The sequence below is a fragment of the Pempheris klunzingeri genome, chromosome 24, assembly GCF_042242105.1.
Source record: "Pempheris klunzingeri isolate RE-2024b chromosome 24, fPemKlu1.hap1, whole genome shotgun sequence".
In the NCBI taxonomy this organism is placed as follows: Eukaryota; Metazoa; Chordata; class Actinopteri; order Acropomatiformes; family Pempheridae; genus Pempheris; species Pempheris klunzingeri.
In genome coordinates this window covers 1,353,512-1,366,198 of record NC_092035.1, presented here as the reverse complement: position 1 = coordinate 1,366,198, position 12,687 = coordinate 1,353,512, and the positions used below count along the sequence as shown (strand labels likewise).

Genomic DNA, 12,687 nt, shown 5'->3' with positions numbered 1-12,687 from the left:
CAGGGATTTGAACTCATGTTTCCAGATCATCTGACAGCTGCTTATCCCACTGAGCTGACTCTGGAGTTACTTGTTATGTATTGGAACTTCTATTTCTTGTGTTTTAAGAGGACAAAGCATCCAAAGTAAAGAGACAGTGGGGATTTGAACCCATGTTTCCAGATCACCTGTCAGCTTCTGATCTCACTGAGCCGTTCCTCTAGTTACTCATATTGTGCTGGAACTTGTACTTATTGTGTTTGTCAGCACTGAGGAGGAAAAAGCATCCAAAGTAAAGAGTAAGCTGGGATTTGAACCCATGTTTCCAGATCACCTGCTTATCCCACTGAGCTAATTCTGGAGTTACTTTTCATGTATTGGAACTTCTACTTATTGTGTTTGTCAGATCTGAGGTAAAGTAAAGTAGTAAAGAGAGTCAGCAGGGATTTGAACTCATGTTTCCAGATCATCTGCCAGCTGCTTATCCCACTGAGCTGACTCTGGAGTTCCTTTTCACATATTGGAACTTCTATTTCTTGTGTTTTAAGAGGACAAAGCATCTAAAGTAAGGAGTTAGTGGGGATTTGAACCCATGTTTCCAGATCACCTGTTTATCCCACTGAGCTAATTCTGGAGTTACTTTTCATGTATTGGAACTTCTATTTCTTGTGTTTGTCAGATCTGAGGTAAAGTAAAGTAACGAGAGTCAGCAGGGATTTGAACTCATGTTTCCAGATCAGCTGACAGCTGCTGATCCCACTGAGCTGACTCTGGAGTTACTTGTTATGTATTGGAACTTCTATTTCTTGTGTTTTAAGAGGACAAAGCATCCAAAGTAAAGAGACAGTGGGGATTTGAACCCATGTTTCTAGATCACCTGTCAGCTTCTGATCTCACTGAGCCGTTCCTCTAGTTACTCATCATGTGCTGGAACTTGTACTTATTGTGTTTGTCAGCACTGAGGAGGAAAAAGTATCCAAAGTAAAGAGTGAGCTGGGATTTGAACCCATGTTTCCAGATCACCTGCTTATCCCACTGAGCTAATTCTGGAGTTACTTTACATGTATTGGAACTTATACTTATTGTGTTTGTCAGATCTGAGGTAAAGTAAAGTAAAGTAGTAAAGAGAGTCAGCAGGGATTTGAACTCATGTTTCCAGATCATCTGCCAGCTGCTTATCCCACTGAGCTGACTCTGGAGTTTCTTTTTACGTATTGGAACTTCTATTTCTTGTGTTTTAAGAGGACAAAGCATCTAAAGTAAGGAGTTAGTGGGGATTTGAACCCATGTTTCCAGATCACCTGCTTATCCCACTGAGCTAATTCTGGAGTTAGTTTTCATGTATTGGAACTTCTATTTATTGTGTTTGTCAGATCTGAGGTAAAGTAAAGTAGTAAAGAAAGTCAGCAGGGATTTGAACTCATGTTTCCAGATCATCTGCCAGCTGCTTATCCCACTGAGCTGACTCTGGAGTTACTTTTTAGGTATTGGAACTTCTATTTCTTGTGTTTTAAGAGGACAAAGCATCTAAAGTAAAGAGTTAGTGGGGATTTGAACCCATGTTTCCAGATCACCGGTCAGCTCCTGATCTCACTGAGCCGTTCCTCTAGTTGCTCATCATGTGCTGGAACTTGTACTTATTGTATTTGTCAGCACTGAGGAGGAAAAGGCAGCCAAAGTAAAGAGTCAGCTGGGATTTGAACCCATGTTTCCAGATCACCTGCTTATCCCACTGAGCTAATTCTGGAGTTACTTTTCATGTATTGGAACTTCTATTTATTGTGTTTGTCAGATCTGAGGTGAGGTAAAGTAGTAAAGAGAGTCAGCAGGGATTTGAACTCATGTTTCTAGATCATCTGCCAGCTGCTTATCCCACTGAGCTGACTCTGGAGTTACTTGTTATGTATTGGAACTTCTATTTCTTGTGTTTTAAGAGGACAAAGCATCCAAAGTAAAGAGACAGTGGGGATTTGAACCCATGTTTCCAGATCACTTGTCAGCTTCTGATCTCACTGAGCCGTTCCTCTAGTTACTCATCATGTGCTGGAACTTGTACTTATTGTGTTTGTCAGCACTGAGGAGGAAAAAGCATCCAAAGTAAAGAGTAAGCTGGGATTTGAACCCATGTTTCCAGATCACCTGCTTATCCCACTGAGCTAATTCTGGAGTTACGTTTCATGTATTGGAACTTCTATTTATTGTGTTTGTCAGATCTGAGGTAAAGTAAAGTAGTAAAGAGAGTCAGCAGGGATTTGAACTCATGTTTCCAGATCATCTGCCAGCTGCTTATCCCACTGAGCTGACTCTGGAGTTACTTTTTATGTATTGGAACTTCTATTTCTTGTGTTTTAAGAGGACAAAGCATCTAAAGTAAAGAGTTAGTGGGGATTTGAACCCATGTTTCCAGATCACCGGTCAGCTCCTGATCCCACTGAGCTGACTCTGGAGTTACTTGTTATGTATTGGAACTTCTATTTCTTGTGTTTTAAGAGGACAAAGCATCCAAAGTAAAGAGTCAGTGGGGATTTGAACCCTGAGATACTGAATTTGGGGTTTTCATGAGCTGTGAGCCACAATCATCACAATTAAAATAAATAAAGGCTTGAAATATTTCATTCTGTGTGGAATGAATCTATATAGTATAGTGTAGTGTAGTGAACAGGAATGAGGATGAGAATCAAATCCCAAACAGTCCATGAACCAAGAAATGACACGTCTCCACTGCACTTCATCTTATTGACCACTAGAGGTCCTACTGGAGCTCTGTGTCATTGAAGCCTCGAGTCATGAACCAGTTTTTGAATCAAGTGTCGAAGCTTCAACAAAGCCTCCATCAGCCATCACTACCCACAGGGTGTCTGGTGTCCTGATGAGTAGCTCACAGAGTAAAGAGTCAGTTTGACACTCTGAGCTTCACAGTTCAACTCACTCTTTTCACACTTTTCTCCTCCGTCACCTGAACCACAAATACAACATGGAGGAACAAAAGAGTAACTAGAGGAACGGCTCAGTGAGATCAGGAGCTGACAGGTGATCTGGAAACATGAGTTCAAATCCCCATTAACTCTTTACTTTAGATGCTTTGTCCTCTTAAAACACAAGAAATAGAAGTTCCAATACATAAAAAAGTAACTCCAGAGTCAGCTCAGTGGGATAAGCAGCTGGCAGATGATCTGGAAACATGAGTTCAAATCCCTGCTAACTCTGTTTACTACTTTACTTTACCTCAGATCTGACAAACACAATAAATAGAAGTTCCAATACATGAAAAGTAACTCCAGAATTAGCTCAGTGGGATAAGCAGGTGATCTGGAAACATGGGTTCAAATCCCCACTAACTCCTTACTTTAGATGCTTTGTCCTCTTAAAACACAAGAAATAGAAGTTCCAATACATAAAAAGTAACTCCAGAGTCAGCTCAGTGGGATAAGCAGCTGGCAGGTGATCTGGTAACATGAGTTCAAATCCCAGCTAACTCTTTACTTTGGGTGCTTTTTCCTCCTCAGTGCTGACAAATACATTAAGTACAAGTTCCAGCACATGATGAGGAACTAGAGGAACGGCTCAGTGAGATCAGAAGCTGGCAGGTGATCTGGAAACATGGGTTCAAACCCCTGCTGACTCTTTACTACTTTACTTTACCTCAGATCTGACAAACACAAGAAATAGAAGTTCCAATACATAAAAAGCAACTTCAGAGTCAGCTCAATGAGATAAGCAGCTGGCAGGTGATCTGGAAACATGGGTTCAACTCCCGTCTGACTCACTTTACTTTACCTCAGTGCTGACAAACACAATAAGTACAACTTCCAGCAGATGATGAGCAACTCCAGAGTCAGCTCAGTGAGATCAGCAGCTGATGTGAGGAGGCTGAGGTGGAAGGATCAAACACAGGAAGTGATCTACTGATCATTTTAACACTTTTCTTCACAGTAATGTGAACAAGAAGAAGAACCAACAGCCAGCTGGTGTACTGATGAGTAGCTCACAGAGTGAAGAGGCAGTTTGACACTCTGAGCTTCACAGTTCAACTCTCACTCTTTTCACACTTTTCTCCTCCGTCACCTGAACCACAAATACAACATGGAGGAACAAAAGAGTAACAGCTCAGTGAGATCAGGAGCTGACAGTAGATCTGGAAACATGGGTTCAAATCCTAACTGACGCTCTTTACTTTGGATGCTTTTTCCTCCTCAGTGCTGACAAACACAATAAGTACAAGTTCCAGCATTTGATGAGTAACTAGAGGAACGGCTCAGTGAGATCAGAAGCTGACAGGTGATCTGGAAACATGGGTTCAAATCCCTGCTGACTCTTTACTTTGGGTGCTTTTTCCTCCTCAGTGCTGACAAATACAATAAGTACAAGTTCCAGCACTTGATGAGTAACTAGAGGAACGGCTCAGTGAGATCAGAAGCTGACAGGTGATCTGGAAACATGGGTTCAAATCCCTGCTGACTCTTTACTTTGGATGCTTTGTCCTCTTAAAACAAAATAAATAGAAGTTCCAATACATGAAAAGTCACTCCAGAGTCAGCTCAGTGAGATAAGCGACTGACAGGTGAACTGGAAACATGGGTTCAAATCCCTGCTGACTCTCATTATTACTTTACTTTACCTCAGTGCTGACAAACACAATAAATAGAAGTTCCAATACATGAAACATCACTCCAGAGTCAGCTCAATGAGATCAGCAGCTGACACGTTATCTGGAGACACTGGTTCAACTCCCACGGGGGCCTGAAAAACACACAACACAGGATCCAATGAGAAAACACACACTGACTTTACTTTAACAAGCCACCAAACACTCTCAACATATCAATAATAAGAGGAGAGCTGCTACCTGAGAGCGTCAGGACGGAGAAGATGTTCTGTCATCGTCGACGTCGACTGAGGCCACACGTCTGCAGAGAAATAAAAGAATAAAGGTCTTAATGTGCAGCACAGCTGAGAGTCACGATCCTACAATACAGCAACACACTTTACCAAAGAGGCGTGTCCCGTGTAGGAATCATCTCTGGAAGCTCTTGGTGCAATTAAATGGAAGCTATTCACAATAAAACCATTAATTTAATACTAAAATATGAATAAAAAATGGAGAAAGCACTAAAATGTAATACAAACAGGTGCGTTCTATTGATTGTCCAGTATAATCAGATTATAGTGAGGTGGAACCACTGCATTGCTTTTAATGGAGGGTTTTAAAAGGTGACTTTTCTTTGAAAATATAATAATAAAATGGAAGAAGCAGTCAAATTTGATCACAACCAGGTGTAGTGGTTAATTTTAGTATTAATATAAAGACAATCACTCACATCCATTGGAGGATAATGTTTAAAAAATCATCAATTTACTATAAAAACATGACAATAAAATGTAAAAAAGCACTAAAATCCAATACAGACAGGTGCGTCCTGTTTGTGCAGTGCAGTGGTACATTTAGGGTTAAATCTGGAATTATTTATTTTGCAGGAAAACTGTGAAAAACACACAAATAAACCCACCTATTCCCTCTAATAATGATCTATAACTGTCACCTCGTGTTTGTTCGTTTATTCGCCGAAAACAGACGAACTGTACAGAAGTTAGCGTTAGCATAGCTATAGCTAGCCGGCTAGCTAGCTATAGCTATGCTAACGCTTCTGTTAGTTTGTGTTTGTTTTTGTCGGCTTCTGTGTGTCTGACTCACCTCACACCTCACAGGAAACTCCATTCCTCCGTGTCGCTTTCCTCCAGCCTCTCTCCCTCTTCCTCTCGTCCGCCAAACGTCTTTAAAAAGCGGCTTCATGACCACGAACTGTCCGCTGCAGCTGTCATGTTCTCAGATGTGTCTTCTGGTCAGTTCGGGTCATTCCGGGTCAGTTCGGGTCATTCCGGGTCATGTCGGGTCAATCCGCTGACCCGAGTGCAGTCCTTCCTGTATGGGTGATTATGAGGCAATGAAATAAACATAACAATAATAATAATGTTTTTCTCTTGACACTTGCTTTTGTTTCTTATGTTTCATGTTAGACTGTATTTATATGATAATTAAAAACAAGGATTACAGCTATTATTCTACTATACAGTTACATTATGAGTCTACCAACAATAGTAGTAGTTATATTATGAGTTTAAGTGCTGATTAAAGATTTTCAGGGAGTTTCTGTCTGTATATTCTGAGGTAGAAACAGCTAAAGATTGTAGTTTTGGTTCAGGTGACACTGACTTGATTTGTCACCTATTCCTCCACAGGTAGGAAGGATTTATTTATTCATTTTATATTATATTCTACTTATTTAAGCACCTGTTGTTCTTTGCTGCTGCAAATTTGCAAATTTCCCCAATGTGGGACAAAAGGTTCCTCTAATCTTGTCTTGTTCAGGATGTAAGAAGAGCAGTTGTTACTCAGAGGATGAATTAAGTGTTTTATCAGGTGCAGACTGCGGCGCTGGGTCTAGTTCTGGTTCAGGTGTCGATTCCTTTGCAGGATCAGGTGTTTTGGTCTCGTGTTGGGTCTTGCATCAGGTCTGGTTTAGGCTCAGTTACAAGGTCTGGTGTTAGGCCTCGGCTTGGTTCGGGTGTTTCGGCCCGGTGCTGGGTTTAGTGTTGCAGCCAGTCCTGGTTCTGGTCTCGGTTCTGGTGCTAGTTGGTTCATCTCAGGACATTTATCTTTGAATGTTGCAGCAACACGATCAGATGAAAGTAGAACAGTGTAAAGAGTCTGGAGAGTTTAGCTCTCACCCTACGTAGACGGGGCCCCAGCTGTCCCACCATATCTCCTCAAACACCCCCAGCACGGCCCCCGGAGATAAAGCCCGGAGCTGACAGTTAAAGCTGTTTTGTCCCTTTTCAGTTAGTGTGAATCTGACCTAGAAATAAAACACTCAGCGGGCTTACCCCAGAAACGTCACACTATCTGACCTGCTGCTGCTCCAGGATTTAGCCTGGTCCAGAATTAGACGCCCTGGGCCCCCGTCTGAGTAGCTTTAAAATTATCACTCAGCTCTCACAGCAAAAAAGAGATTAAGACTTTATCAATTAAGCCCAAATACATAATGGAGGTTTAATCTGCCCCCCCGAGCGTCACTGAGCTGCACACACACTTTAAATGATGCTCCACATCAGAGCCTGAGCTAAGGGAGCCGTGCTGCATCTGTCCGGCGTGCAGCTGGACGGAGTCAGCAACAGTTCTCATCATCAGTGCCGACAATCTAAAGGAAAGAGACAGAAATACTCTAATGAAGCCTCTTCATTGTGTGTATTTACTGCTTGCACTTTGGTTTTACTCTGCATGTGCATATTTATTTATTTATTTACCTGCAACATGTTGTACATTTTTATTTTGCTTATTTATTTGTTTGTATTCATGGTGGTGCTCACTTTTACTTCTTTACTATTGTAATACCAGATTTTCCCCCCAGGGATCAATAAAGTATTTCTCTCTATTGTCAAGTGTAATATTCCTGTTTACTGTTTATTTATCTGCTTCTTGTTACTTAGCTCACATTTTGTACTTGTTTTATTAGGCACCATTTCTTTGCAGCCACTTATTATTTAATCACTAACCTGTCTGTACTTGTGTATACTGCTCTAATTTTTATATTTCTGGCAAAATAATTTCCTTCAGGATGAATAAAGTTGAGCTTACTGAGGACAGACTGACTAACTGGTGTCAGAAACACCGTTAACAGCAGTCACTTGATTTCATGCTGCAGTGACAGTTCAGATGTGCTGAGCTTTAGTGTTTTATGACCGAACACTGACATCAGACTTCTGCAGGCGAGCTGCTGGACCAGGACTGAGAAACACTAGTGCATTGATATTTCTAGCTTTGGAGCGTTTGTTAGCATTATGCACCATCTTATCCTCTTTATAACAGACAGAATAATAAATACAGCAGCTGTTAGATGTCCCTCTGACATCACTACTCACCTGTCATTTAGAAAGAACTCTGAATGTCACAAGAACACTGAAACATCCCACTAATGACGTAGTTAGATGCCTTTAGGACGACTCATTCTTACTCTGCTGCTCTCAGAAGTAACACAGGACAGAAGAATGACATAATGTACTTTTTATTTTGTTTGCATGACTAAAAACAAGACAAGAAACACGTGTAGCTCACTGGAATGTGCAGAATTAAAGGAATAGGAGTCCGATATTGCAGAGCAACAAAACACTCTTTGGTGTTTGGCTTTTGTTTGAGGGACTGGAATGAAGTCACAGCAAGCTACAGATGCTTCAGCAGCCTAGTACTCCTCTCCTTCATCCTCCTCCCCGACGCTGTCGGTGCCCACCTCCTCGTAGTCCTTCTCCAGGGCGGCCATGTCTTCTCTGGCCTCGGAGAACTCCCCCTCCTCCATCCCCTCTCCCACGTACCAGTGGACGAAGGCCCTCTTGGCGTACATCAGGTCGAACTTGTGGTCCAGACGGGCCCAGGCCTCGGCGATGGCGGTGGTGTTGCTCAGCATGCACACGGCCCTCTGCACCTTGGCCAGGTCTCCTCCAGGAACCACGGTGGGGGGCTGGTAGTTGATGCCCACCTTGAAGCCAGTAGGGCACCAGTCCACAAACTGGATGGTGCGCTTGGTTTTGATGGTGGCGATGGCGGAGTTGACGTCTTTGGGCACCACGTCGCCGCGGTACAGCAGGCAGCAGGCCATGTATTTACCGTGGCGGGGGTCACATTTCACCATCTGATTGGCTGGCTCGAAGCAGGCGTTGGTGATGTCAGCCACTGAGAGCTGCTCGTGATAGGCCTTCTCTGCTGAGATAACAGGAGCGTAGGTCGCCAGGGGGAAGTGGATACGGGGGTAGGGCACCAGGTTGGTCTGGAACTCCGTCAGGTCCACGTTCAGGGCGCCGTCGAAGCGCAGGGAGGCGGTGATGGAGGAGACGATCTGGCCAATCAGCCGGTTGAGGTTGGTGTAGGTGGGGCGCTCGATGTCCAGGTTCCTGCGGCAGATGTCGTAGATGGCCTCATTGTCCACCATGAAGGCGCAGTCGGAGTGCTCCAGGGTGGTGTGGGTGGTCAGGATGGAGTTGTAGGGCTCCACCACGGCTGTGGACACCTGGGGGGCTGGGTAAACTGCAAACTCCAGCTTGGACTTCTTGCCGTAGTCGACGGAGAGACGCTCCATCAGCAGAGAGGTGAAGCCAGAGCCGGTTCCTCCTCCAAAGGAGTGGAAGATGAGGAAGCCTTGGAGCCCTGTGCACTGGTCGGCCTGGAAAGGGTTAAAGTGTCGTCAAATCACACGATCAATAGTTTAATTAAAAACTCTGCAGCATGATATGAGAGTCTAAGCTCACCAGTTTACGAGTCCTGTCAAGAACCAGGTCGATGATCTCCTTGCCGACGGTGTAGTGGCCACGGGCGTAGTTGTTGGCTGCATCTTCCTTCCCGGTGATGAGCTGCTCAGGGTGGAAGAGCTGACGGTAGGTTCCTGTACGGACTTCATCTGTGGAGCAACAAGAACAGGCTCAGAGTGCTGCTTGTGTTCACACCACACTTAATGTTTAATTAAACTGTTTGTAGAAATCCTTTTATCAGACTTAAAATATTATATAAATATATAACAGTTACTAAGTAAAGAATCTGCTGTTCCATCCTCATTGTTGAGGATTTCCTATTTTTGGCATCCTTTGCTGCAGCAGTAAGATGTTGGTGCTCACCGATCACCGTTGGCTCCAGGTCCACAAAGACGGCTCTGGGAACATGTTTGCCGGCTCCGGTCTCACTGAAGAAGGTGTTGAAGGAGTCGTCTCCTCCTCCGATGGTCTTGTCGCTGGGCATCTGACCGTCCGGCTGGATGCCGTGCTCCAGGCAGTAGAGCTCCCAGCATGCATTGCCCATCTGGGCTCCGGCCTGGCCGACATGCATAGAAATACACTCACGCTGTGGAGAGAAAGGAGAAAGATCAGCGATTGCTTCCTCATAACAAACTCACATTTGTAGAAACAGTCAGACTGCTGACGCTGCATGTTTCTGCTTTGTTTGTACAGCTCGTCCTCTGCAGCGCCGACTGACCCAGATCACATATCAGCCTCTCCTCTGAGCCGCTACACAGCTCTGCTCGTCACCACGATCTGGCCTGGTTTCATTTTTATAACAAGAAACATCACAGAACAACTTCACAGCAGTTGGAGAGGTTAAACGCCTCTAGTGTTATTAGAACTGTCACGTCTGGCCTGTGAGAGTCTGCAGGACAAAGCTACTGTAATATACGTCGCACATCATGCAGTGATGCTTGTTTGTATTTCACCTTTATTTCCTGTTAAATCTGGTAAACTCATGGGTGACAGTCAACCACTTCCCTGATTAATATGCAACATAATCAACTGAGTGATTTATTTTGTGTGTAAAATACCAGAAAAGGCTGAAAATAGACAAAAAAAAAAATCTATCTGGGCCTGAAAGAGCGATAGAAACATACTGATCAACAAGTTCCCTTCACTGATTTAGCTCTAAAAATGTTAAAAAACTACTTTTACACCATTTTACAGCCCAAAGAGACTAAAGAGAATTATTGATCAGAGTGAAAGTGGCAGGCTCAAACCTACAGGGATATTAGGAGAGAAAGAAAACAGCCAACATGCTGGATAATCTAATATAACTTACATTTTAATATCCTAAAATTTATCATGCATGTACAGTGTCCATCGATTATAGGGCAGGGACCTAAAAAACACCCCCCCCTCCTCATGTGACACCTATCTGCAGCCCTGGTGAATCACGTCTGCTGAGTCACATGGCGGCTTACTGCAGCCCTCTTCTGTGCCTTCCTGCCCCTCCCAACCAGAGACCGAGGGGAGGCAACGGCACATCAGTAAAAAAGAAAAAACGCCCAAGAGGGAGGAGGGTTTATAAAAAAAAAAGATCCATACAGGCAGGAAGAGGTGCTGACCCTGCCCCCACACTGCTGCACAGCACTACCTTTGTGTGGCGTTCAGGGACAAGGGCGTTATCAGATGGCGCCTACCAGCTTAAGGGGGGGAAAAAAAAAAAAGTCCGTCCCCGCTCACGTCTGTGGACCGACATGTGCACGAGCTCTTTTACAAGCCGCCCAAAACGCGTAGTTTTTGGAGGAAAAGCCACATTAGGAGGCTAAAAACCGAAACAATGAGCGTAATTGAAACTGCGCCAGTAGTTTGGCCTCGTTCCACGTCACATAGTTACGCACACACGCGGGATTATAACCGCAACGAGATTTAAACACCTACAAAGACAAAACACGGATTTGAAAAATAACCGTAAACGCATTTTAACCTCTCGCGAAGATAAATGCGACATATTCAACCGATGGGAGCGTTTTTATTTGAAAAAAAAAAATTATAAAAAATAAAAATGAGAAGAACAGCGCTGTTTCGACAGAAGCACAATAGCGGTGGTTTAAAAACAGAACCGGTGTTATAAATGTGTTTTATGGCTGAATACTCACCATTTTTCTGACTTGTTTCTCCTTCTGGCCGACGGTGAAGAATCGGGTGGTGAAGGCAGGACTGAGAGGCGGAAGTGAGGCGGGGGTATTTATACTCTCTGCAGGGGGCGGGGCCAAAGCCGCCGTTTGAATTTCCGCTCGGCGGGAGCGAACGTTAGCCCGCTGCTGCGTTCAGGAGCGGCCCGAAATATTCAGACTTATATTAAAATTATTTTGCCAGGATACAAAATACAAAAAATTAGAGCAGTATACATAATTACAGAAAGATTAGTAATTAAATAAGAATCAAGATAAGAATACAAAGTGTAAAGTGTCTAAGTGGATGCAAAGAAATAGTGCCAAACAAATTAAAATAAAAAGAAGTACAAAATGTAAGCTAAGTAACAAGAAGTACATAAACAGAATTGAGAGTAAACAGATATTGCACAGGAATATTGCACTTGACAATGACACTATAGCTTATTGATTGTGAAATTTATTGCACATGATAATATTGAACGAGTCCATTAGTCCCTCCTGCAGAAGGAGGAGGAATCATGCACTTTGATTCTTGTATTGAAGGCAGGAAGGCTGTTCCTGGTCCCAGTGTGTGAATCTTATCACAATGTTGACTGCATTCAACTAAAAGACATAAGGCGTGCTTTACAGAAGAAATAAATAAGGCATTTAAAGATGCATTCATGTTTAATGTTGAATTAATGCTCAGTATGTTGACTGCATGTTGGAAACAGATAAAGATGCATGAACTTACAGAGACGAGGAAAAAGGAGAGGGTGAGGCACAAGCTGTATTACTTAGGAATGCACAATTAATAATGATAAGTATATCAATAATGACTTTATCTGTGCAAAGCAGGATGCTCAGGGAGCGACAAACAGTGAGGCCGAACTAAAGGAAGGATGAAGAGGAATTTAAAATGAGGAGAAAAAGGCAAAAACAGTAGAAAGAAGGCGGCGAGGAGATAAAAGAGATTAAAACATTAGAAATAATGCAAATACACAGTTAATATATGCAGTGAATAGAATGAGAGCAATAATAAAATCAATAGAAAATGATAAGATAGAAACCAAAGACATTATTCTGTCCCTCATATCAGTTCAGAGAGTTTGTTATAAGACAGTTCATAGTTATTTGTCCAATAATTAATCTGGCAAATGTGTCTTTATCAGGACTACATTGACCGTGGCCACCTAGTGGTCATATAGCGGAAGTAGCTAGTGCGCGCGCTTTAGAGACTGAAACGTCATGGAAGGAAAGTTCTGGTGTGTCTCTGCTGACTCATTCA

General features: G+C 43.1%; 1 protein-coding gene across 1 annotated transcript; it reads right to left on the bottom strand.

Annotated features, from left to right (window-relative positions):
* Positions 1-8,023: 8,023 nt before the first annotated feature.
* LOC139223440 (tubulin alpha chain-like) lies at positions 8,024-11,460 on the bottom strand. Its single transcript, XM_070855348.1, has 4 exons — positions 11,403-11,460; positions 9,637-9,859; positions 9,274-9,422; positions 8,024-9,188 (listed from the first exon to the last, which is right to left on the bottom strand). The coding sequence occupies exons 1-4, from the start codon at positions 11,403-11,405 to the stop codon at positions 8,214-8,216; spliced, it is 1,350 nt and encodes a 449-aa protein (XP_070711449.1). The 5' UTR covers positions 11,406-11,460; the 3' UTR covers positions 8,024-8,213.
* Positions 11,461-12,687: the final 1,227 nt, after the last annotated feature.

Excerpts from the sequence above, each read along its gene's own strand:
- LOC139223440 (XM_070855348.1), bottom strand. Across the intron at positions 9,423-9,636 it reads CCTGGAGCCAACGGTGATCG|ATGAAGTCCGTACAGGAACC; the intron begins GTGAGCACCAAC and ends GTTGCTCCACAG. Across the intron at positions 9,189-9,273 it reads TTGACAGGACTCGTAAACTG|GCCGACCAGTGCACAGGGCT; the intron begins GTGAGCTTAGAC and ends AACCCTTTCCAG.